Source organism: Centrocercus urophasianus, unplaced genomic scaffold (genome assembly GCF_019232065.1).
Source record: "Centrocercus urophasianus isolate 14NV4802_14NV808 unplaced genomic scaffold, USGS_Curo_1.0 seq_36, whole genome shotgun sequence".
NCBI classification, from domain to species: domain Eukaryota; kingdom Metazoa; phylum Chordata; class Aves; order Galliformes; family Phasianidae; genus Centrocercus; species Centrocercus urophasianus.
Window position 1 is genome coordinate 5,620,907 of NW_024884933.1, and position 26,236 is coordinate 5,647,142.

The window sequence follows — 26,236 nt, forward strand, 5'->3', positions numbered from 1 at the left end:
GTACTTCTATTAGAGGAAGTGTTGAGCTGCACCCACAACGCTGCTGATTACAACACAACAGATTTTCCCTAATGAAGTTCTCAATTGCTCGTGACTTTTCACTCAGTTGGACTATTTCTGAGCTCATCCATCTGCATTAGGTGCTTTTCCAGTTTCCATAGCGACGGGGCAATTCATCATCTTTAACATATCTAGCCTTACAGTATCTTACAGAGGGAACCACTGTGTCCATTTTATAAATGTGCAGCCAGAGGTGTGGGGAGCCAAGTGATTTGCCCAGGGTTACAGAGTTCACCTGCAGCTGAACAGGGTAAGAACACTGCTTCCCTGGGTTCCAAGAAAATGCTGTGACTGCCAGGCTGTCCTTTCCCAGGGAGGTGTTTGCTGTATCAGATCAGCACCAGCTGAAGGTTGTTTCCCAAGTGTTCTTTTTCTCAGACTCAGAAAAAGAGACTTTCAGAGATGAAGAGGTTGGAGTTTGAGTGGTACTGAGCAGGGTGAGTAATGAAACAAGAAATCAAAACTTGCAAGTAATTTATTCAGCAGAAATGCCAGCCACATTCTTTGGATAAATAACTCGCAATGAATAATTCAACCGGTGTCATCACTACAGGGCATAGGAACAGGAATGTTTTTGAATCATTTGGCCTTTTTCTTCATGTAAATCCAAGCCAAACGTCCAGATTCAGACCCTGGCGTGTTCCAACTCTGGATCTGGACTTTGCTTGTGGTTTGGCCAGGGTCAGGGTCAGACCTGGGCCTGTGCTGAGCATCCTCTCTTCTCTCTGAAATCTGAAGAAACCCCAGGAATTTGGTACCCTACAGGATAAAATTCAAATCTGCCCTTCAAAAAAATGCATCTGTAGCCTCCAAACCTTGTGAAAATAGCAAAACATTGAAAGCCATTGAGGAATCTGGATTAACACAGCACACAGAGCAGGGAAAAGGCTGGTGGCCTTTGGAACAACTTCTCACATTAATTTTCTTCCAATGCTGACAGCTCTGATTTATTGCCTTTAGGCTGGTTAGAAAACACCCAGACATGAGAGAAGCCAAGAGTTATGGAAAGTAAAGAAAATATGGTAAATGTGGTGATGAATAGCACTGGTAGATAGACAAACACTGCGCTCCTACTGCCCCCGAGCACTGTCTTAGGGTGAAGATGGGAACAGGGGTTTTGCTTGCACTTTCTCTAGTTCTGCCTTCTCTTCTAATATGTTGAATATTCTGCTAGAAAGCCCATGGGATCCGTAGTTGTATTGCTTTTATATCAGCTGGATGCCAGCTGGAGCACCAGCCAAGGGACGACTTGGAAAATGAAAGAAAGAAATGCGCAGCGGTTGGGAAAGTTCTTTAGATCATTTTGTTGTGAGACCCCAGTGCAGTGATTCCTTGCCTCTCCTCTGGCACTCAGCCTTGGCCACAGGGGCTCTGTATCTGGAGCAGATACCACGGTCCTGCCCTGCAGCTCCTCCAGCCCCATCTTCTGCAGCTCACAGCTGCTCCTTCTGCTGTTTGAGATGCTGAGGACACAAGGACACAACTGGTGGCAGCACGTAGGTATGGCTCAGGTCAATGATCCAAGCATGGGGAGTACCAGACTGCCAAATATGAGACACGAGAACGTTGTGCTGGTGCACAGCCAGCATTGCTTGCAAGGGTTTCTTCCTTAGAAATCACATCAATGCGTTACTTTCCACAGAATTTGGGAAGGTCAGTTGGATTCCTGTAGATTACTGAAACTGTTTGCTAAGAAAGCCTGGCTGCTCGGTGCTTCCTTTGGCTGTATCTGGTTCATGTTTACAGAAGAACCACACCAAAACGGACCAAATAACTGAGGAACAAAACACGGTGAGAGTTGTCTTTAATTTCATCAATGGTTTTAAATATTTAGAAAGCAGAGTGTAAACATCTGAAGAGAAATCTGTGTGCTTGCTCTCCGTGTTCGGAGCTGCAGGGATTTACAGGCGCAGAGCTGATGTTTCAGACTTTCCACCAGTTATATATGCTCGTGTCATTACAGCTCTTCCCTCAGCCCAAATTGCTGGCACAGCGTCCTGAAATGTTTCTCATTAGTAAACTTTTCATAACCTCCAAAACTGCAACAACTGTAGAATGAAGCATACCGGGATGCCAGCTGGAGCTGGCACTTGGCGCAGGGCTCTGCGCGCTGTTTGCTTAGCTGGATGTGAAGGATGTTCCGGACCAGCTAGCAGGACATGTGACTGAGTTTTGACCTAAACCACTGGCTCAATTCCAGAGATCTTGCATATTTCATGGGAATGCTTTCCACTTGTTGCTTTCATACCTCAGATGCAGCTTTTAATGATTTGAGCGTAAATCCAAGCCCAGCAGCCATCGGAGCACAGTTAGAAGTAATGGCAAAGTAACAGCGAGGTTCCAGAGCGGCTCAGGGTGCATTTAGTGCTGAGTTAACAGTGTTCCAAGGGTAGAGCTGTGCTTTCCCTTTCTTCCTGTCTCAAAATCCCAGCATCACTGCTGTCTTTTGCAAACGCTCTGGTATGGGCAGACCTGGAGCACCACCTTTGATCTGGCATAGGGGACTTTCATGGAATCATAGGATGGCTCAGGTTGGAAAAGACCTTAAAGATCATCAACCACAGGTCATCAAGTCCAACCGCAGTTCCCTTCCTCCTGTAATTCTTCATGGGCAGCCTGTAGGAGCAGGAGCTCTCTGTGGCCTCAGCTTTGCCATTTCCCCAGGAAAGGTTCATTTGTGGCTGAGTGATTGGAGCTCAGCTTGGTGAAATTGTGTTACCTGATTCCTGGGCTTTTCATTTTCAAATGGCCAAGACTATTTATTTTAAATGTATTAATTTTCAACCCAAAGTCTTTTATGCATGCATAATTTATATCATTCCTCGCTATAGCTCTTACTTTTTTTTTTCCCAACGTGGAAAATAGCGTAAGTCTGAGTAGTCCTCAGATGCTGAATTCCAAATTGTCTGAATTAACTTTGAATCCCAGTGGGTTCCACACCTTCCCAGTTGTTCATCACTTGCAGGGTTTACAGCATTTTAGATGTTACTATTAAATCCAGGCACCCCTAGAGATACCAGCAAGACTTTGTGAGTCTAAAGAGTAGAGGAGCATGACTGAGTCCTCAGAGCTGTTCCAATTTAGCGGTGTAGTAATTTAAGTCTCCTTTAAACAGGCAACGAGTTGTAATTTTTTATACATTTTATAATTTGTTTACAATTTCACTTCCCTCCCTTGAATACCTTTTAGGAATTAGAAAATGAATGTGTTTTCCCTCTGTTTAGATTCCTTTTTTCTATTTAGTGAACATTGATTTTACTCCCCCGGTGCTTTTGTTCACTGCCAAAATTAACACCTCTGTTCAGCATTGCTTTCCAGAGGGCCTGGAAATGTTCTGGGGCCATTAATGGGGTCGGGCTGCACACTCTCCTTCCTGATGTCAGCCAGCACAGCCGAGGTGCCCTCATGGGATGGATGAAAGGAAGGAAGATCTGACCAAACCCTTTTGGATGAGCAGTTATGTGCTCCTCCAAAACCTTCCCTGCCTGCAGACTCCAACACAGAGCTCAGAGGGCAGCTCTGGGCCAAGCTGCTGGGATGAGAGGGAATGGCCTTAAGTTGTGCTGGGTTGGCTTAGGTTGGGTAGTAAGAAACATTTCTTCTCCAAAGGAGTGGTGAGGCAGAGGCACAGCCACGTGGGGAGTCCCCATCCCTGGAGGTGGAGATGAGGGACGAGGGCAGTGGCACGCTGGGTTGCTTTTGGACTGGATCGTCCTGGAAGCCTTTTCCAACCTTAATGATCCCGTGGTTCTGTGATCAGGCCTGAGCTGCATGTGCAGGGTTAAGTGCTGGGAAAGCCATGCTGCACATCAAGGATCTGCAGGGAGGACTGAAGAGGAGGGCTTGGGCCATATGGTGCCCATAAAAATGGATGCAAAACGTTTCTGAAGTATATGAAATCTGCAAATAGTTGTTCTGTGTTTCAAAAGTGTTGAATATGTATGTATATATATAGATTGAAAAAAAGCTCAACAGGAGTTTAAATAAACACAGGCAAGTGAGTCAGCAAGAAGATATAAAATCATCAGGAAAGGCTGAGTTTGTTTTAATATGGGGATTACTGTAAACACCAGGAGTGCATGGTAACAATTTGTAGGCCATATGTTTTGAAATATCATAACTGGTGTCAATAAACACATTAAAATTCAACTTCAAAGAGCATTGTGGATATTTGGAGTGTCACGAAGACCTTGCGAAACAGGGATTTTGGGTGGAAACAAGTATGGGAGCAATCAAACACAGCTCCTATGTGAAGAAAGGGGTCTTGTTGAGTTGTTAGGGCTAAGCATCTGTGATGGTGATTACTGCTTCTTGCTGGCTGGGAGCTCATTCTGCCCCTGATTCCTTTCACTCTCTCCCTGGCCTTCCACTCCTGTGCGCACTGAGCCACCAATTGAGGGTTTTAGGGCATGGAGAAGGGTGGACACTTTCCCTTGTGTCCCCCATATGTGATGGTATTCTAAACATAAGGTTTGTGTTGCTTCTTGAATCCTTCCTCGAGCTTGTAGGTAATTAAGAAAGAAAAAGTGGGGAAGATCCCAAAATAATCTGGCGTGGCAAAGCAGGGAGAGGAACATCTCTCAGCCAGTGCCTGGTTCTGCTTGTGTCTCTTTTCTGCTGGTGATCCTGTCTAGGTTTTTACTTCTTCCACTATAGATGCTACATGTGTGGGGTTTGTGTTGGCACAGGCTGAGTGAGCTGATCCTTCTCCCATTGGTTTTACCACAGGGAAATGAAGACCTTCCAGAGTGCATCACAACCTGGATCACACAGAAGACACCTGTGGAGGAGGATGGAGCCCAGCAGCGACTCGATGCAGCCGAGCACAAGAACATGCTCGAGCCAGTAAGTGCAAATACGTGCTCAGCACTGATGTATAAAGCGAGCAAGAATGGCCCCAAACCATAGCATGTTTTGCTATCTCTGGGTTTTACAACCCAGTGTCTCTTCTGTAAAGGCAGCTCACAGTGCTTCTGCTGAGCACAGGCAGCAATATCACTCTATTATAAACCCTGTAGCAACACAGTCAATCCCACATACTCTTTCTAAGGCGATTTATGACAGGAGCAATATGAAGGAACAGATGAGCATTCCTGCACCTAGGTCCAACAGCCATTTAATGATCACAGTCAATATTCCCCTGTTTTAATACCAAACACCATGTTCCAAACGGAGTGCTTCCCTGCAAGCTGCAGGCAGGCCATGGAGGACTAAATGGGGCTTCCAGTGTGATGAATATAGCAGCGTCTTAAGTGATTAGGACACCTGTTGACATTAATATAGAAGCATGCATGAAAACAAGTGTGCCACGCTGAAATATATGTACACAAATATTAAGAGGATTAGAGAAATTGCTAAAATGGATAGTGTGGCGTTTAACGCCAACAGGTCTGGAATTCAGGCAGGATGGAAATAACACACACTGAGCTGCCCCCTTGTTTTCCTCTTTAGTGGCTCATCTGGGGTGTAAACGCCTTACAAGGGGATCATTTGCTTGCATTTAACATTTCTGTTTAAAGTATGTCTTTGTTTGGAATCTGCCTCCGATTCATAGCCACCTTCCTTTCGTAGCTGGCACCTCTGCCATGCAAGCTGCAAGAAAAAGTAATTAAATTTAATAGAAGCCACCCTGGCTTTGAAGCTGCCCTGGATTAAGAGCCACAAGGAGAAGCAATTAAGCTGCAGTAGCCAAGGGTTCGATCTGAAGTTATATAGTGACTTTTTTTCTTTAGAGGAAATTTTCTCTGTAAGTGGATTTGGATTGTCAAACCCAATTGGATTCAAAAGCACAGAAACTTCCTTCTGTGGGAAATTTTGTCCTGAAGCAAAAGGAAAAAATAATGAGAGGCGAAATGGGGATCGGTTGTGAGGATCCAGGACATTTGTAACCCTCTTTCAAAACGTTCCATTGAAGAGTTCAGCAGAGTGCTGAAGGGGAAGGGAGGCGTGCAAGGAGGACAGCTGTGTGCCTGTTTGCAGGCAGGTCAGCTTAGCAGCAGCCTAGCACAGAGATTCATTAGGGGAAGGGATTCCTTCCCACCAAACGGTGCTGCTTAAAGCTGATGGGAATTCTTAAACCAGCGAGAGGCAGAGATTGTTTTTCACTTTTGTGTTTTTACCAAAAAATAGTCTTTAAATTGAGCATTGGGATAGAAAAAAGGACTCCAGAATGCCACAGGCAGTGTCCAACGTAGTTCTACCTATTTAAAAGTATTTTTCAGAAGTTTCCTATAAAAGCATTTGTTGCAAAATGCCTTCTTCCAGCGCAGATGCTCTGCACAAAAGCAAACCAGCAATGCAGTTAGCACCTGTAGGCAGCCAAAACTATCCTAATCTTCACCAGCTCTTAGAATTACGTGTAAGTAGCTAAGCCATGGTACATGTGAAGCCTTTTATTATTGCCATAAAAGTATTTTGCAGTACCTGCCCTTCTGAGAAACAGATGCTGTGAGGCTCAGTATGGGGATACCTCTGATGGTCTGTGGCTTATGGATGGACTTGGTGAACAGGCGTTCCCCTGGCTGGAGTCGTGGCACAGCTGCCCTAGCCATTTCCAGGGAAGTGTTTGGAATGCTGTATCTTGCAGGGAAATATATTATTCTATCACTGGCCTTTATGAGGTAGCTGGGGGCAGACATGCCCACCCCCAGGCTGCACACCCCCAAAGAGACTTCCCTGGCAACGGTGACCAACCTTTAAAACTCAGTGAAAACACTGAAAAAACAGAAAAACGCTGCCAGTGAGCTGCTCTGGGGAGCTGTCAGCTCTGTGAGGAATGTTTGACCCCAGCGTTTTGGACGTCCCAGCAGTAATCTTTGACAACGGGTCTGGATTGTGCAAGGCGGGGATCGCAGGTGACGGTGGCCCAAGGTCAGTTATCACATCCATCGTTGGTCGCTCAAGAGTCAAATCTGCAATGCTGGGAGCTGGGATGAAAGAATACTACGTGGGAGAAGAAGCTCAGTCCAAAAGAGGGATCCTGACTTTGAATTATCCCATTGACCACGGCATCGTTACATGCTGGGATGACATGGAAAGGATCTGGAGGCACGTCTACGACTACGAGCTGAGAGTGAAAGCCAGCGAAAGACCCGTGCTGCTGACAGAACCCCCCCTCAACCCTCTGCAGAACCGGGAAAGAATGACAGAGATCATGTTTGAGGGCTTCATGGTGCCCGCCATGTACATCGCAGTCCAGGCTGCGTTGGCCCTCTACGCGTCAGCCCGCACCACAGGCATAGTTCTGGACAGCGGGGATGGCGTCACCCACACCGTCCCCATTTACGAGGGGTACTGCCTGCCCCATGCTGTCTCCAGGCTGGATGTCGCTGGCCGGGATATCACAGAGTATTTTATGAGGCTCCTTTTGGAGAGCGGATACTCTTTTGTTAGCACCGCTGAAAGGGAAATCGTGAAAGATATCAAAGAGAAGCTGTGCTATGTGGCTTTGGACCCCGCTCTGGAAATGAAAGCAAGTCCAGAAGAGATCATGAAAGAATACAGATTACCTGACAGCAACATCATCCAGATAGGCAACCAGCTCTTTCGTGCACCAGAGACCCTTTTTGTACCTGGAAACATTGGCATTGAGGCACCCGGGGTGCACAAAATGCTCTTCAACAGCGTCACAAAGTGCGACATCGATGTGCGCAGGGATCTGTATGGCAACGTGCTGCTCTCGGGAGGATCCACGCTCTTCCCTGGCCTGGAGGAGCGCATCCTGAAGGAGTTGCACCTGCAAGTGCCTGTGGGCATGCTCGTGAAGATCATTGCACCCCCCGAGAGAAAGTACAGCGTGTGGGTCGGGGCCTCCATCCTCTCCTGCCTGACCTCTTTCAAATCAATGTGGATCACTGTGAGGGACTACAGGGATTTTGGGGCAGCTGTCATCCACAGGAAATGTTAAGGAGAACGTCAGACCAAGTGGATGTCTTCATAGCAAAGCGTGAACAGCGAGCCCTGATGAGGGCAGACTGAGCAGAAGGGGGCTGAAACTGCTGCGCATTTCCCGGCTGACAAATCCTTTGTGGAAATAAAACATGAAATCATTGCTAACCGGGGCTTTGACTCCTCTTACTGCTTATCTTCTCCAAGGGGAGCACTGCTTATACACCTCACCATTTCTTCCTTCCTTTCCTCACAGTCACAGGGATGCAGTGGTTCCCAGCTGTCACACAGCCTCTCTAGGAGTCACTCAGGGAGCAGCACACCTCCTCTGCTGGAGGTTCTTCCCTCTGAGCTCTTTGCAATATCTGGGTTTTTCTATTCTAAAGCCAAATCGCATGTTATTTCTAACCTCATTAAAAATGTTTCCTTTCAAAGCCCAGCAAACCCCCAAACAGAATCCAAATATAAATCAATGCAAATGCAATTACTGTAGCCGACCCTCCTCTGTGCCTGAGGGCCTGAAAAAATTCATTGATTCTCTGCCGTAATTTATCAGGGAAGTGTGAACACCCAGCTTCCCTCCCAAGCACCCATGGCAGATGCCACTGTGGGCTTTGTGAGCTCGGTGGGGCTGTGCCCTCTTGTGATGCAGGGACAGAATGCTCGGGTGCTTCTGGTGCTGCAGTGCTGCCCATCCTGTGTGCAATGTCAAGTATAGCGGCAGCTGGGACCCCAGTGGTAGTTTTTGACAATGGCTCTGGGCAGTGCAAGGCCGGGCTGTCAGGGGAGCAGGCACCCCGTTCAGTTATTCCTACCATTGTGGGGTACCCCAAATTCACGTTTGTCATGATTGGGATGGAGCACAGGGACTGGTATGTTGGGGAGGAGGCTCAGTCCAAAAGAGGCATTTTGTCTTTAACTTACCCAATGGAAAACGGAATGGTGACATCCTGGGACAACATGGAGAAGATCTGGAGATACCTGTATGAACATGAGCTCAGAGTGAAACCCAGCGAGGGGCCGCTGCTGCTGACCGAGACCCCCCTCAACCCCCCGTCCCACCGAGAGAAGATGGCTGAGCTCATGTTTGAGAGCTTCCAGGTGCCCGCGCTCTACGTGGCCCTGCAGGGGCTGGCAGCCCTCCATGCCTGCGCCCGAACCACCGGCATGGTGCTGGACAGTGGAGACGGCGTCACCGTCACCGTCCCCATCCATGGAGGCAGCTGCCTGCTGCAGGGTGTTACCAGGCTGGATTTTGCAGGCAGAGGGGTCACCAAGTACCTGGCCAGGCTCCTCCTGGAGACGGGGCACTCCTTTGTGAGCCCAACAGAGAAGGAGATAGTCAGGGATATGAAGGAAAAGCTGTGCTACGTCGCTTTAGATCCTATTAAAAAAATGCAGCAAAAGCCTGAAAATCTGATGTGCGAGTACATGCTGCCTGATGGAAGGACTGTCAAGGCAGGAGATCAGCTGTTCCGAGCTCCTGAGGCGCTTTTTGCACCTGCAGAGGTGCAAATCCAAGGAGCAGGGGTGGTGGGGATGATCCTGCAGAGCGCTGCCAGGTGCTGCGCTCACATCCAGACGGACGTGCTGAGGAACGTGGTGCTTGTGGGCGGCTCCACTCTTTTCCGAGGTTTCAAGGAGAGGCTCCTGAAGGAGCTCCAGGCAAAAGTCCCCAGCACAACCCACATCAAGATCATCTCGCCAAAAAATCGGGTGCACTCCGTGTGGGTTGGCGCCTCGTTGCTCGCCAACTTAACATCGCTTCGCAACATGTGGGTGAGCAGGGAAGACTACAGCGAAGTCGGACCAACGGTACTCCAGAGAAGATTCTATTGAGAGGTATGGCTGTCCAGGAATTGTCTTAAGTGCCAATCTGAACAGCTGGAGAGCAGTTAATAAATCAGAACAAAAAATAATTGATTTGTAGTAAGTGATTTTATAGCTTAGTAAAGAAAGATCCCTTGTGCATTGGGCTGAAGAAAGAGTCCTTGTTCAGAGCATTTTTGCTCTCCAAGATGTTGGTTTTAATTCTAGGAGCGTGTTGATCCCTGCTAGAACTGCAAACAGTTTGTCAGACTTTTAAACACTTGAGAACGAGGCACCTCCAGCTCATGCCTGGGGGGCTGGCTCCCTGCCACGCACCGTAAACCTCCAAAGAGTGGAAGGAGACCTCTGATGGAGAAATAGAGGGCCCATGGGGCTTGCTGACCCTTCACCATCGCTTCTAGCTGTTCTGGAGAAGCTCAGAGAGGACTGAGCCTCTACATTTGGTCTTGCCCACAGAATGGAAACAAGTGGGTCTGGCTGCTTAAGACCTAGAGCACCTCTGCGCCATCTGTGGCCTCACCATGTGATTTGCTGTGTCACATCATGCAAAACATTGCCCACCTGTGGGATTTAGCTAATATTCTAGCATAAGGAAATGGTGTATTTTCAGAGATCGTCTTTATCTACATCTGCAAATACATGCACTACATTGAATCAGGCAGTAGAAATCTTCTCATCATTTGTGAAACTAATTAGTGCTATGATTTATGTGTTGTTCAAAAATTGTTTCCGAGTGAACTTGTTGGGTTCACTCAAGACCAACAAGTGCAAGTAGGAAAAGAGAAGAAATCTGCCTTATGAATTATTCAGCCCCGTGTCTGCTTTCATTCAGCGCTGGAGGTGAATCTTCAAACTCATTGATGCCCTCTGCTGCCCTGGGACTGATCAGCCATCCCTCTGCTCCTCCCTGTGCTTTGAAGAATCCCGGTGCTGTTTTCCTGTTCTGCAAGACATAACAAGTGCTGTGAATGGGGCCACATCTAACCCATACTCAGCTGCTCCCAACCCCGTGCTTCCCCAGCAGAGTGAGCAGAAAAGGATGGGGAGATAGAAGAGCAGAGAACATGGGCAAGGATGGGAGAGTGAGCTGTGGGTGACTCTGGAGCACAAAGCAATGGGCCTGGGGTGAAACACATCTCTTTGCTGCTCCGCTTGGGCCCTGCAGCTTCAGAAGTGGAGCTGAACATTGCTGCATCAAGTTAATGCAAGTATGCAGGGCGCTTTCAGAACTGTTATGAAATCTGAATCAGCGATCTTGGATCTTTCTTCTATTACAGTATGTTACCTTTTAGCAGCCCACTGGATATGTGTAAACAAACGAGGTACGACTGTAGACAGTTTAAATATTTTACAGCTCACTGAACTTCCATATGAGGAGGGATTTGCAGTAACTTAAGTGTTTAGACTCCTGCTCCAATAATCTAATGCAAATACGAATGCAAACAGCAGAGTGCTGGAGAGCAGAGGGAACCCCAGAGAGCGTGCAAGTCAAGGTGGTTGTCAGGAAGGAGGGAAGCGAAGCAGCACAGGCAATAACTGCACAACTGATGCAGACACGAAACGTGTTTGGAGAGTGACACCTAGCAGAGCTGTGCGTGCCTGTAGCAGAGTCACCTTGCAGAGCACAGTGCTGCCCAGTGTCATCCAGAATGGATTCACTGATACCAAAATGGTTTGACGCCGAGGGAGCTGCCTCAGCTCCTGGCAGCCAAAAATCATTCAACAAACCGTTATTACGGCTACGTAGCACCCACAGCATTGGCTTGGCCTGGCTGCTTCCATTTACCACAGAGACATGACTTTGCTCAAGGGCACGCAGTGAGATAGCAGACGTTGGCATGTGTTCCAGGAGACTTTATCAGCCCCTGCACTCCTTGGTCACCTTGTGCTTCCATCACCGCGCAGGGCACTGGGAATTCATTACTCCAGTTAGACTGCATTTTCACATTGAAGATGTGTCAGTGATTGGGGACTGCATTCCCTTCGTCCTCATGGCACAGAAAGCGATCCCTCCGATCTGTCCCCACCCATCCTCTGGGCACACGGTACAAATGAGTGCCTGGGATCTGCCTGGCCTCGGAAAGTAGCTGAAGATCAGACACACAAAATCATTGGGCAAGTTTGCACTAAGCTCACGTAAGCATCTCAACCTGCTCCCAGTAATTTTGCCCTCTCTCCCTCCCTCCCCAGGTCTCATTTAAGTTTCAGTTCAGCGACAGCCCTTTATTTTCTTTTAAATGTCAAACAATTCATCATTTTGCACTTTCCCTATTCCCTGTGAATCTAAAGGTTTTATTGGTATGCAGCAGTGTCAGCCTGGGACAATGCGTGCTGATTACCCAAAACAATGCAGTTCTTGTCACCCTGCCCATGAGCTCTTGAGAAATGCACAAGAGCTCTTGCTTTCCCCCTCTCCTCCCTGTTGTCATCTGCACAATAATAAGGCCGGGTTCAAATACCCACTAGACAAATAGTTATTATCTGTATTATTCAATCTCCCATCCCCTGCCCTGGTCCTTGCTGGGCTGTGTGAACACAGCACAAGGATGGCGATGGATGGACAGGGGAGCACAGCACCAGCAGAGCCATGCAGGAGCCTCGTTGTGTCCCCATGGTGATGCTCAGCTCTGCAGGCATTGCACACACACGTGCACCCACATGTGCACACATGCACACGCCGATTTTATTAAGCCATTCTTTGCAACTATTTTATATGTGGCCCTTTTTTTTTTTTAATTTGGAATACTTCAGAGCACTTTTTTTCACAGACAGTAAAGTGAGCGTTGCTGAGATTCATTAGTCCCCTTTCCCCTGTGTGTAAATGGATCTCTCTCAGTTATGCAATGCAAGGGTACACAACCATGAAAAGTGCAGAGGCAGCCAAAAAAAGCATTGTTCTGAACTTGGACGTGTAAAATATTCATATTCAATAATAAAAAAATAAAAAAAAACCCAGCTCTTAATAAAAAATTCAAGGGGTAAAGTATGCATTGTCGCTCCATCCCCAGGAGCAGCTTCCAGACCAACGTGTTCCGTGGGTTTTCACTGCCTTGTTTTACTCGATTAATTCAAAACCAATTCACTCTCAGGCATCCCAGCATTAGGTGCCTAAATTGACTCTGATTTCTCTGAGGGCTGTGTCTCTATGACTACAGGAGCAGCCGGTAGGAGCTGTGGCTGCTCAGGGCACCCAGCATGCAGCCGCGTGGTGGAGATCGCTGTGCACCAGCAGACAGTCCCAAATGGTGTTAGAAGCAGAAGGATGGGCAGGGGAGCCCCTCCGCTGAGCTTCAGATTGGATTGCAGGAGCAATTCCTTCTCAGAAAGATCAGTGATGCTTTGGCACAGCTGCCCATGGGGCGGTGGAATCCCCTCCTTGAAGGTGTTCAGGAACAGTGGAGGTGTGGCACTGAGGGATGTGGTCAGCGGGCACGGTGGGGTTGGTTGTGGTTGGACTTGAAGATCTCAGAGGTCTTTTCCCACCTTAACGGCTCTGGGATCCATGATAAGATGGACAAAAGCATCTGTCACATCTGGTCAGGACTGGGTCTGTTGAAATGCACCTCCAGCCAGGGGAAGCTGCCACTCCATGCTCTGCTTTCTGCATTGTCCCATGTCCTCACTTAGTGGCAAAGTGGAACCAGGGCTGCAGTGGTGCCAGCAGCAGGGAGAGCATCACAGTGCTGGAGAAAAGGGAGTGCAGGAACAAGAGGAGAGGCTCTGAACTTAGAATACTGTGTCTGGCGCTGAGATTTTATGAAGATATATGAGAGAAAAGAATGAGAAACTCCAAAACAACCAATGCTTCAGATGTTTCTTTTATCTAAAGTAGAGCGAGCTAAATGTTTTACACAGAACGAGTCCCAAGGAGCATAAATCAGAGGATGTGAGCTATGTTTCATAAAGACCTCAAAACGCAACTTCTTTACCTCCCACGTTCTCAGGCCAAGTATTTTAACTGGAAAAGCATGTGGGACAGTCAGTGTGCGTGTTGCCCGGGTCTGTAATGGTCATTCCCACCGAGGTGATGGGTTCTGTGTCTGCAGTTTGATGCTCACACAGGACAACGTGGGAGAGCAGTGAGGGCATGCAGCCCCAGGCACGCAATGCTCTCAGGGTTTGTGGTGCTGCTGTCCACCCCACTCCTGTGTCTGAGAAGGGAGGATCTTCCAAGAGCCTGCACTCAGCCGGCCGCACGGAACCACATCCTCGCTATCCCAAAGTTCAGAGCATCTGTCTTAATCAGCCTGCTTGCAGCCCGGCAGGATTTACTGCTTGTTTTTGCAGTGAATCTCTCCCCCCAAGGAGCAGGGAGGGGAACTTGGTGGCGTTAACAACCACCGCTCACCACCACGGCTCTCAGGACATCTCGGATCGACGGCCCTGCTGGCGTCACGGCCTCAGCCAAGCCGAGGAGCTGCCGCTGAGCCACTCAGCCCCGTAATGCAGATGAGCTGAGGAGATTTGGAAACGCTCCACTCCTCAGATCCTTCGCTACCCCGACAAATCCGAAGGGAAACACGCGCGCTGCCAAAGTTGTTTCTATGGGTCATTCCCGAATTCCTACACAAAACAGTAATTCTCAGAACAACACAGCAGAACTATTAAAGCGGTGCTGGTGGTCTGATGGCTTTCTCTGAAGTACTGTCTTTCAGCCAAAGTAATATAGGTTTCCTAGAAGCACGTGCCCCCAGAGGGAGGAGTCGGGGGCTCTCAAGGTGCCCCAGACAATAGGCCAGATGCTGATTCCAGCTGTGCTGTTTTAAACCCACTGTATTCCGTAGATTTACGTCAGAGCTGATTTTTCTTACAGCCGTGAGATCATTGTTCCTTTTTGAGGGGAAGGAAGGCTCCCAGCCTGCCACAGGAACCAGCTCAGCTCCAGCTGCCGTACAGAGGCTGTGTTTCAGAGCTGCTCTGTCTTTCCTAGGGCAAATCACCAAGATTCTGAGTTCATCCCATTCAGTAACTTTAAACACAGGTTAAGAAGAGAAACAGTGGGGAGAAAGACTCCACCGGCCCCCGAGCTGCTGGGCTTTTATCACTCTCCACTTATCAAAGAGCACATTTTCTGGCTAGTCAGTCATCTTCCTTGGAATCACAGAATCATTAAGGTTGGAAAAGATCTCCAAGAGCCCCAAGTCCGACCCTGTGCCAACTGCCCAACGTTCCTCAGAGCCACATCTCCACGGCTCTGAAGCACATCCGGGGTGCTCAGCTCTCCAGCTCTGGGCTGAGCTGCTGCTCATTGGTTGTGCCTGCATGGAGCACAGTCAGCACACACGGGGGGGGACGTCCTGCAGAGCAGCTGAGGGGTGGTCAGCAGGCCTGTGAGCATCACCTGCCATTCCTTCGTAGGCAAAGGATGGAGGGTCCCTCCCTGAGGCACAGATGGCCCTGAACAGCCTGGAAACAAGCAGGCCTGACTCACTGGATAGCAGTCCCATCACTTTGAGTCCCATCCAACCACTGTTGTTTCCAGTTGATGTTTACGGAGAAGCCTTCATGTCTGAGCTACATGTGCGGAGATTTTCTTTCAGAAGCCACGGAAGGGATTAAAAACAACAGTAATCCATGAAATAACTCCAGAATTTTTCTCTCCTCGAGTGTCCCAAGGAATTCCCCAGCTCCCAACCTGTTCCAGCTGGCACCACCGTGCATCCAGCTCTAATATCAGCACAGTCTGTAATGTTTCCAATTCTTCTGCTGAGGGATTACATGAAACCGAAATAATTCTTTCCATGGGGGATTACATAGCTGCTTTGTTTCTAATATTCCAGTCCATGAATGAGGAACGTTTCCTTGGGTACCTGTTTCTTCTTTGGCCATGGGAGCTGGTGTCACTGGGGACATCTAGGCATCAATCCATTTCATTAATTTCATTCCTAATCAATTAATTCCTAAAGGAACCTGATTAAATACTCTCTCTTAAGTCCAGGCTTTACATTTTGGCTGAACGCCCCGGGACAATTAAATTCACATCAATTATTGGATACAGCGTTGCCTATTTTAGTGATCAAAATGCATCCACGTGGTTAATTAGATAAAAACTCACCTTGAGGAGCCATCATCTGCTGATGGAAACGACTCTGATTTTAGGGGAAAATTGCTACTGATTTACAAGACTCTGGATCAAATGTCAGTTCTCAAATGTTTCTTCTTTTTTTCTGTTCAAGTACCAAAGTGTGCTTCGGGGATTTTTTTGGCAGGGGTTTTAGAGCAGGAAAATAGGAAATGAACTGGAAAATTTGAAGACTACAGCAAACAAGAAAATCCTGGAAGGAACACACTCTATAGATCCACCCTAGCCATTAATAATATGGAAAGATTTCATTAGGAAGAGAGAGGGGGAAGAGAGGAAGCAGAGCGCTCTTCCTGGCCCAGCCTGCAGAGCAGCACTGAAGGACCCCATGTTGCTTAGGGGTCCTAAGCCCACAGCATCCACGTGCCATGGGCTGCCAGGAGCTGCCCCACAAGCCATACCCTGGGCAATAGGTGAGCAGTGTGCTGTGCTCAGTGCATCTCGGGCTGCAGAATTGTTTTGTTCTTCCCCACAATGCATTTGAGATGACCGTCTGTTCTGTTGTGTCGCTTCCAGGCAAAGCACGCTGCATTAAAACTCCCACCACAGCAAAATAGAGCAGAGCAATTTAAAATCCCTGCTTTTGCCAAAACTTTTTGCACCGGTGTGTCACATCCCATCCATCAGAGCTTGCTGGGAAAGGCTTGCGTGCGCGTGTTGGTTTTTATCCTTTAGCAACACTCCTGCTCTCTTCTGGAAACAGAAATATCAGCAGGTGAAATGACAGAGCTGCACTTCGTGCATTTGCATGGTGTGCAGGAGGAAGCTGACTCCTTGTGCTTGTGAAACATGCAGTTACTGCAAATAAATGTCAGGAGAAGTGAAAGGAGAGCACTGGGGATGCCCAGCAATCCTCATGGAGGAGATGGGCTCTGCCCAACAGTGGCCACATTCACCAGCACTGCCATAGTGAGCTCTTCTGGGCAGCCCCCAGCACACGAGGGGCCTGAGTGGCACACAGGAGCTCCAGGTGGTGCTGTGAACTATTGACCCCCTACCCACAGCTCATCAGTTGCTGGTTCTGTTCTGCCCAGGCAGCTGAGCTGCTTCAGCATGGGGTGGTGCCTCCATTTGTAATGCAGTAAATCCATTTTCCTTTCTGACATTCAAGAGGAACCCACCCGGTTTATCAGAATGCTTAGAAAACATTTTTATTGCGATGGTTTCACCTCATCCTTCCCAATATGGGTGGATCCATAAGGAAATTCATTGCTGCCCTGGCACCAGGGGAGCAGCCCGACCACACTGCAGGCACAGGGCTGCCCATGGCCAGCTGCAAGGGGAGCAAGGCCTGATGAGCTGAATGAAGTCCAGCTGGCTCCACTCACCTTAATCAAGGCACCTGTGGCAAACTGACTAATTATATATAAGTGGGGCTGGAGAACTTTCCAGAAGGCTTAGGCTGCTGTAGGAGGAGGAGGTTGCTGCCAGTGTTCAGCCATCAGCGAGGGGACTTGTGCCTGCTCTGAGGTGTGTGTGTTCTTTGCCCCCTTTGAAGTAGGGTCTGAAGGCTTCTTTAGTGTTAAGAATCGAAGCCACACAAACTAAATATGTGCTGTTTTGTGCTTTTGTGTTGTGGCTGCGTTCAATGTTGTGGCTCACTGAAATATGCCTGTAGTTGGTGCATGTCAGCAAGGTGCTGGGCAACCTGTGGCTCTAGCAGGAACCTCTGTGATATTGGGAGCTTTTGTATTGGGAAGAAAAACTGAATCCCAACTGCTTCTCTATGGGCTTCAGGAGTTTCTGACTTGCTGCCTGTAGCTGTTAGGCTATAGTGGGGTTTGGGGGGAAGCTACTGTAAGGAAATAAGTTGTCTCCTTCAGTCTAATGGTGCAGTGTTTCTTACAGGTCTGATTGCTGCTGTTATGGGGACCCAATTTCTGGGCATCAGGAGATGTCTCTTTGCTGCAGTGGGAGAAGAAACCAGCAAATGTAAGTAGGAGAAAAGCTATTTCTTGTCTAAAAATCCTGGTGGTGGGAAGTTCTGAGGCTGGAGGTAAATTAAAGGCCAAGTTGCACTTAACTGTTAAGATACTGTTCTTTAGGAAACCTGGTTTACTGCAGGATCACCTGCTCTAATTTGGTTACTGTTGGTTCTGGAGTGGAACGTGGTGTTGTGTGTTTGGTGCTCCTGAGTTAGTGCTTTGCTCAGGAGTTAAAGGTGATGGTATCTATTTGGAACATGAAATGAGTGTAATTAGTGTCTGTTGCTGGGCTAATTAGCAAAAGCTGCTGTTGTGTAGAAGTGTAGCAGGTCTCTGCAGTGCCCCTGAGCTTGCTGTGACTGTGGGATATTCAGAATTGCTGTAGGCTTCTTAGCATTGTTACTTTGGAGTTTCTGCACGTGTGTTGCTGGTGGGATACTGGGAGGTGTAAGGAGGAAGGAGAAGTGGGGGATTTGAGCTGAGGCACTGCAGAAGACCTCGAGGTTCCTCTCCAAAGGGGTGAGATTGCACAAGGATGAGATTTGGGCTCTGGTTGTTGTGTGCTGATGCTGGACCTGGCCTGACTGTCAAACAGAGCTGATTCCTCTTCTCTCCTTTCCTCTGCATGGACTGTAAATGATGTGCAGGAGAGAGCTGAGTGATTTGGTGCAGTGTGCAATAAAACATGGAATTTGTTGGTCACTGGAGCTGACCTCAAAGGTCTTTGTGATGCTGGAGTGTGAACTGCACTGAAACCAAGGCCCTGGATGGAGTGTTAGGGTCCTCTCCTTTCTGAGAACGCAGCCATGTCTGAGCTGCAAATCCATCTGCTTCTATTACAGAAAATACAGCTGCTTTCTTACTGCGTTTATTGTTTAATTCATTCATGCTGCTTGTTGGAAACACCGTCATTACATTCCTTCTGGGGCATAGTTTGTTTTAAAGAAAACTCTCTATGGAAAAGGCTTTCCTTTAAATTTAGTACAAAAGAAAATCCCAACTAGTTTTATTTATAGATCAGGGCATGAGAGATTTTCAGTTTTTGAGCTAGCTCTGTATCTCTGTTTCTCCCATAAAAAAGAAAGTTTAATGTTCTCATCCTTCCAGAATAAAATTCCTCCATGGTAATTTTTCTGTATATAAAATGCAGCAATCTTGGTGACAAAAGCACAGATTCTTCTCATCGACTGTACTGCTGTGTTTCTATTACTGAGTGATGTGTTCTGGGTTTCTGTTGCTCTGACTGTACTGAGGGTTTGGGATGGCCATGTGCCTGCAGCTTTCTCTGTGTGTCCCATGTTTTACAGTGCTGTGTCCTCGTGCTGCCCCAGCAGCTGGCTTTGGTGGCCAGAGTGCCTGGGGATGAGTTCTTCTCTGTCTCAATGCTTTGTTTGGCTGAGCATTATAACAAGACTCAGATTCCCTTGGAAACATCGAGTTGCTTTGTGATCTGTAATTGATTCTCATTCTGAGCGGAGCTAAAAAGCTGCTGGTAATAATTGCATAGAAAACATGTTCCCCCCTGAGCATCCCCCAAAGGCTGGAGCTGGGGCTCCCATTCCCCAAGCTGCACTTACTAAACCCAAGCACTGCTCTTATTTGAGGTGTTTAAATCACTGTACGGGTGATCTCACTCCATTATTTTTAAAGAAACTTCAGTTCACTCTATTTAACTTTATACTTTAGAGAAATGAAACTATTTCCTCATCTCATTTATACCGAAGGAACCGAACTGCAGCTGAGTGGTAGCCCAGCAGCTCGTGACACAGCTGTTTCAGGGCACTGAATAGTCAGCAGTGAAAACCAGAGGCAGGTTTGGGGTGTATGGAGGAAACAGCATTTCTGGTGCTGTTGTGTAGCTGAGAGGTGGAGGATGTAGAAGCTTGTGTCAGTCTGACAGCCATGTGGAGCAGTGCTTCTCTGCAGGGCCTCTTTGCCTGGGATGCCATGAGAATGAAATGCTCTGGAAATGCCCACCAAGGTGTTCCTGCTCTGCTGGGTGTGTGCAGGCCTGCAGCTCGCTGTGCTGCTTTAGGATCAGAAATGCTTCTTGTGGCTCTTCCCTCTCCTGTGGGGACAGCCCTGCTGGGGGGCAGCACGTGGGGCAGCCAGGAGGGGCTCAGGCAGTGGGCCTTAGTGCTGGGCAGAGGAGAATGGCTGGGATGCTGGGTGCTGTGCTCAGGTCTTTGGCTTTGCAGCTCTTACTCAGGGCATCATAGCCCTGTCAAAACTGGGGTTCTGCTCCCTGTGTGGCACAGCAGGTGCCAGGTACAAGTGATGGTGCACATAAGGAGGCATTTCTCTGGTTAACTGCTTGTGAATGTTAACTGCTTGTGCTCTGAGCTGACAGTACTTTGCTTTTTTTTATTTATTTATTTATTTTTTGTGTGTGTTTCAGACTTTATTTTGCTTTTTGTGGTGTACAGAAATGATGAGGGAGGGCTGAAACTTGAGACCAATGCCTTTGATTTCTTGAGCTGCAACTTCTTAATTGCAATTATTGGTTGGGAAGCTCCTTGTCCATTTTTTCTTTTTCTTCCTTTTGATATTAAGAGGGCAGCTGAATACTGACCTCAGTGTGTGCAGGTGGTACTGGAGATAATTGATTTCTGAAGGTCTTGTCATTTGGGTGCAGTTTTACCTGCAGGACTGCCACCACGGGTGGTTTGTAGTGCCTGAACGTGCTAAAGCTGAAATCCCCATGTCTGCAAGAGGAGGAGCTGCTGTGGCCCCCCAGTGCTTCTCCATTGGCACAGCTGTGGTGCTGAGATCTACCAGGCAGGGGTTGTGTGCTGCTCTTGAATTGGGAGGGCAGGGAAGGAATGGCCCTGCAGAACCTGGTGGTGTGCATGGCTTTGTGTGCTGCTTGGGACCTTGCACTGCAGTGATGGGTACTTAATTTCTCCTTGAATTCAGGCAATGCTGCCAGCAAGCAGTGGTAACCTTTCTCAGGGCAGTTTGATTGGAGGGGATTTGGATTGATAGCATGAAAGTGAAGTTACTCTGCCATGCCTTAGCTGGGTAATTTATGAGTTTGTTTCTTCTCTGGGTATTCCTCTAGAAAGGCTATTTTTCAGATATCGAGTAAACTCTGCCATTCAGCAAAGCTTTTACTTGGCCCAGGTATCAAATTAATTTTAATTTTGAATGCTATGCCCATTGTAAAAGGGGATCTCCTGCACAGGAGGTAAAGCAGAGCTCTGTTTTTGACAGGGAATGACAAGCGTGTTTTCCTGAATGTGGTGTTTCTGCTCTTTCCTCTGTTTCAACACAAAGTCTTCACAGGAATAAACCCAGTGGAATATGAGTCACTGTAGGAACAAGCACATGGGCAAGGTGGGCCACTGCCTTATAAATGGTACAATTGTAGATACAGAAGTGCAGAGACTGCTCTGGTTGGAAAGCTGGCTGGAAAATAGCAGTCATAAGGTAGAGGGACATTTATATTCACAGAAACCATTAAATATTTTGTATATATTTGCATTTCATTTTCTAACTGCTTTTTGAAATGAAGCTTGCCTCTTCCAGCTATCCATCAATTAGTGTATCACAGAGCTGCTGAGCTCCCTGTGCTGTCATAGTGCTTGTGTGGACTATTTGCAGAGTGAAAACCAAACAGCAAGGCTGAAACTCCCATGGACTTGACTATAGGCTGATAGAAGCATGAATGGATCATGGCATCCACAAACCCAGCTGCGCACAGAGCTTCTGAGGCAAAAACTGACAGTGCTGCAGCATTTGTTGCTCCATTGCTCCCATTGGTGTACCTTGAGATTTCAGCTCATCCCACTCCCTTGAGATGTGACAGTTAATTCTTCCACCTGTGAAATAAAAAGTGCTGCAGTGAATGTGCCCGTGGGTTGGAGAGGCTTCTCCATTAGTTAAACTGGGTGCAATGGATCACCTCTGTAGTGTCAGAACAGAGCTGGTAAGGGAATGCTTCGGGGGCTTCGAGAATCTCTATCTCCCATGTGGTGATGAAACCAAACCCTTGTAAAGTAGAACAGTAAATATGTGGGTGGGGGAGGAAAAAAAAAAGTAGCAGAAGGACTAACAGCCTCGAATGGGGCATTGCTGTGCTGTGCACAAGAGGCTCAGTGCTCCCTTCCCTGTGCCTTAACCGCCGGGCTGCTCGGTCCTGTCTGTGCGCCTCTGCTGGGCTGAGCGGTTCCGTGTAGCTGAAGCGATACCGGGGCGGAGACGGGTTTGCCAAACCGCTGCTTTCAGGTGCTGAGAAGAGCTGCTCGGTTCCCGAGGCGCTGCCCACCCGGAGCAGCGCTGCAGCGGTCCCAGCCCATGCGTGGAGCAGCCCCGCTCCGTGCGCTCCTCTCGAGGAACCGGGGTGACTCATTCTTCCTGGACACCATCCATCTCGCATGGAAATCGATGAAATTCTTTCTGTTGCGTTTTAACACATGTTCTCAGAGTTACTTTCTGCAGTAAGTCTTCATTAATTTGTTAAATCTAAATGAACTCCTGGTCCTGATGGCTTTCCCTTGGGCTCAGGCGAATGGAGGCAGCGCCGGGAACTCTCCAGGCGCCGTGAAATACTTTCCCATCCCTGCTTATGATCTACCAACCCGAGGACAGGCGCTCTTTGTGCTCTGCGCATTATTCCACGGGAGCGATCCCCGTGCCTTAAGGCAGAAGGGAAGCTCCGGAGGTGGAAAAACCGGGGGGCTGCGGTGCGCCGTGGGGAGGGGGCGGGGGTTCGGTGGGTCCCCGTGCGTCCCTGTGCCATCCGCTGCTCCCGGGGGGTCACACCGCACCCTGCTGGTGTCATTCCTCAGCCCCAGTTATGCTCCCTACTGCTTTATTATTATGATTTTTAAGCTGCTTTGTATTAAATTAATAAAATATGTTCGCGTCCCGTCGGGTCCCTGCTTGCGCCCTTTACGCATCTTTGTAAAAAGGAGCTGCTCGTAAACGGGCTGCCGGCGGCTCTTTGCAGTTCATCGCGTTTGCAAAAGGAGTTCAGCATCCTCGTTTCGTTGGGGTGGCTGCCTTAAGATTGGAGGGTGCGGGGGGAGCAAAGATCGTGTCGGGTTTTTTAGGAAGCTTTTGGAAACTCAGCGCTCGCCGAGCTCTGCGGGCTTTGCCGGCCGTCGGTTCGTTCCGCTGCCCATGACCGATACCTGCTCGGTTTTCAGGTGGATTTGGGGCAGAGAAGCGTTTCCCATGCGCAGAGCTTTGGGAGGGCTTAAAGCAAAAGGAGCGTTTGGAAATGGTGTTGATTTGTGTTTTGTGTTTTTTTTTTTTTCTTATTTTTTTTTGCTTTTCCTGTTTGCTAGAGAAAAAAAAGTGTTCTTAATTATGACTTGGGGGGGATATGCGCAAAAAGTCTTCCAGGAAAGTAATTCTAAACAGTGCAAAAAAAAAAATAAAAAAAATAAAAAAGGAAAAAATCTGTATGATGTTCAATTTTAATAATCTTTTTCAGGCGTCTGAATCGCGCTCTGAAAAAAAATAAAGCTTGCAGGAAAAAGGCACCACCAATACAGCCTTGAAAACAAAATGTGCAAACTTCTGAGAATATGCCCTCGTGTTGAATACACCGGATTTCTCTCCCGAGCAAAGGGGAAGGTTTTGTTCGTTTGGACAGTCTTTGAATACTGTTCTAAAACTTCTTTCAAGTGGGGACTGAAGAGAGAAATGTTAAGTTCTAAGAAGGAGACAATGCGTTAGCATCTTTGAACGCAGCCCCTTGCATGCAAATCAGCCTTTTGGCAATTTGGGGCACTTTAATTGGAAGGTGGCAGCGCGGCAAGATAAGGCTGCGTCCCTCGGAGCGCAGCACTGCCCTGCGTGGGATGGCCGCGCGGGGACCCCCACCCGGGTCCCCCCACCTCAGCGGGGCGGCCTCCGAAAGGCCCTCCTTAATGCAATCCGTCGGTTTAAAGTTTCTGTAATTTTCACCTAATGATTTTTTTTCTTTTTTTTTTTTTTTTTTTTTTTCTCCCCCCCCCCCCCCGTTAATGCTTCCCCGCACAGCCCCCAGGGGCACTGTGTCAGGCCGGGCCCAGCCAGCCCTGGATGGCTTTTTCATAGCTCTTGGCTGCTCGCAGACCCTTCTCGGGATTAGTGGTCGGACTCCTCATTTCCCATAGCCATAAAAGGTCTTGAACTCAATTAATAGCTAATAATTATACAGCCGGCGTCAGCGGGGGGAGAGCGTGCGAAGGCTCCGCTGCAGTCCGAAGTGATGGGGGGGCATAAGGGGGGTGTTGGCCGTTACAGCGGGTGGGGCGGGGGCCGCCCGGCGGGCAGCGCCTGAAGTGCTGCCGGGGTTCGGTTCGCTCACCCACCTCTAACCCTACCGCCCCGTAAAGCTTTAATCGAGGAAATATCTTTTGGGGTGCGGGGGCCGCGAGCCCCCCGGAGCCCTGCGCTGCTGCAGCCCCGCAGAGGGAACCGCGGCGGCTCCGCGCCTTCACCTTGAGAAGGGCCGTGCCGCTAAGTGCGAGGGGAAAACCGACGTACACAGTGTGTTGGCTCGGGCGCAGTGTGCGGGGGGTGAGAAAGCAGTGAGGGGCGCCCCGACCGCTGCCCGCATCACCCCGCCGCGCAGCGCGCACCGCTGCCCGCCCGCGTTCCTCCCCACGCGTTGCGCGGCCGCGTTCCGACGTCTGAAAGAAATAATCGTTAGGGTTCCTCAAGTTCTCTTTAATGGCCGCGCTCTCCTGGAATAAAGCAAGCTGCTGCGTTTCTTTTACGGCGGCGGTGACAATACGGTTGAAGTTCGATATTCACACGTGAACGTCGCTTTTCTTTTCGTGACTCGTTATTTTCAGACGGGCGATGTTACCTTTCCCCGGCCCTGTAAAAAGCGCGGCCTCGAGCAGCGTAACGAATTCGGAGGAATTTCTGGGGCTGGGAAAGGTTTGGGGGGAAAATCCGAAAGGGCCGATTTATACCGCGTGTTTACAGGGCTGGGAGAGCCAGAGCTTCTGCTAGAAATAAGAAGGGCAGCGTCTGCTGAGCGTGTTTCGGTGCAGGGAGAGGTGTTGGTGGGGCAGCGAGCCGCAGGAGAGCGCTGCGCTGCGCGGCTTTTGCGCGCAGATAAATTGAGGGAGTGTGAGAGCGCAAAGCAGCGCGGCTGATGCACGAAACGCGTTTTTCTGTCCTTGTGCTTCCCGGTCATTCTGAAAGGCATCTGAGAATAATAAAAATAAGAAGGAAGAATAAATATAACAAAAGCACTTGAAAAAGGAGCGGGGGAAATTCTTCGGGAAGGAGATCTAGAAGGGTTTAGGGCGGCTGAGGCGGGGTGCGGGGTCGGGGTGCGCTGCCCGCCGCCCCCAGCGCTGTCCTTATCCGCCCCCTTGTGCCCGCAGCACGCAGCCGGGCCCGAAAGGTGATGAAATTCCTTGGCACCGGCGGGGCGAGCCGCTCTTTGATTGCGTGCGTTTAAGGCAGCCCTTAATTACAATGTGGTCGTTGTGTGGGTGCTTCCTCCGCTTATTAATGGCAGATTAGGAAGGGAAAAGCTCCGGGGAAGCGTGTGACATTCTCGGGGCTCGCTGACCCGTCCTGTGCCACGGGCATTTGCGTAGTTTAAAATATTAATTCCTGCTCTAATCTCCCCGCGATGCTGCGCGGAAACAATGAGGAATTTATGCGCAAATCCTCGGGACGGGAGAAGGGTTCCGCTGCGTGTGCGGAGATGCCGCCGAGCCGCGCCGTCCCAACCATTTTAATCTTCTTTAGTGCTTAAACTTGGGCACAACAAGTGGCGAAGGGCCGTGTCCCGATTCTCCCCGTGAGCCCGAGGGCCGCTGGGGACGGGGCTGCCCTTAGGATGGGGGTCGCGGTGCCCGTAGCGCATCGCCGCCCCTCCGCAGTTCGTGCGGCACCCGGTGCTGCAACGGGTGGCAGCGGGGCCGGGAAGCAGACACGGAGCTGCGAACAGCAGCGAGAGGTGGGCTCTGTAGAGCCTTAATACGCGGGTTCCGTTGGCCTCAGCCCTTGGTCGGACCCCTGACACAGAGGGGAGAAGGGTCCGGGATGCGCTTTTCTGCGCATTTCCCCGCGGGGGTCTCCCAGCGGGGCCGGGGGCTGCGGGCTCCCTGAGGCCACCCGGGCCGGGCCCCTCTCCCTTCCTCCCTCCCTCCCCGCTCATTAATTTCCCATTCTGGGTGGAAGCGCTCCAACAGGTGTAGGCTGCGCCGCTGCGGGATGGGAACGGCTGTGGTTGTGCCCCGAGCCCCGCACTGCGCCCGGTGCCGGCGGGGACGCGCCGCTCGGGGCCGGCACAGCTCTGCCGTCCTCTGCCAGCGCACCTCGCTTAAAAATTCGTTCCCTTCAATTTTTTTTTCTTCGTTTTCTTTTTACCCCTCGCCTCTCAACCCCCCATCGCAGGACCCCCGCTGCCCCCCCCCCCCCCCCCCCACCCCCCCCCCCCCCACCCCACACCCGAAAACAACAAACGAAAAACACGGGGGAGCGGCGGAGC

The 26,236-nt window shown here is 49.3% G+C and overlaps 3 protein-coding genes across 4 annotated transcripts in view; all 3 read left to right on the forward strand.

Annotated features, from left to right (window-relative positions):
* Positions 1-473: 473 nt before the first annotated feature.
* PRDM16 (PR/SET domain 16) overlaps positions 474-26,236 on the forward strand; it is a 229,849-nt gene continuing 204,086 nt past the window's right edge. Inside the window, exons 1-3 of the mRNA XM_042831637.1 lie at positions 474-497; positions 4,789-4,905; positions 17,708-17,791. Coding sequence (XP_042687571.1) covers positions 17,725-17,791 — 67 coding nt within the window. The 5' untranslated portion in view covers positions 474-497; positions 4,789-4,905; positions 17,708-17,724. The remainder of the gene's footprint in view (positions 498-4,788; positions 4,906-17,707; positions 17,792-26,236) is intronic.
* On the forward strand, positions 4,620-7,966 carry LOC122167196 (actin-1-like). Of its 2 annotated transcripts, XM_042831639.1 has the most exons (2): positions 4,620-4,647; positions 6,870-7,966. In XM_042831639.1, exon 2 carries the CDS (start codon positions 6,977-6,979, stop codon positions 7,964-7,966), a length of 990 nt encoding a protein of 329 aa, XP_042687573.1. In that variant the 5' UTR covers positions 4,620-4,647; positions 6,870-6,976. The 2 variants fall into 2 exon arrangements, with proteins under 2 accessions (XP_042687573.1, XP_042687572.1); XM_042831638.1 differs by lacking the exon at positions 4,620-4,647 and having other exon boundaries at positions 6,836-7,966.
* Positions 8,587-9,786, forward strand: LOC122167197 (actin-85C-like). The gene has a single exon (XM_042831640.1). It carries the CDS (start codon positions 8,653-8,655, stop codon positions 9,784-9,786), a length of 1,134 nt encoding a protein of 377 aa, XP_042687574.1. The 5' UTR covers positions 8,587-8,652.

Coding starts and splice junctions, on each gene's coding strand:
- LOC122167197 (XM_042831640.1), top strand. CDS start 8,653: ATGTCAAGTATAGCGGCAGCTGGGACCCCAGTGGTAGTTTTTGACAAT.
- LOC122167196 (XM_042831638.1), top strand. CDS start 6,836: ATGTTTGACCCCAGCGTTTTGGACGTCCCAGCAGTAATCTTTGACAAC.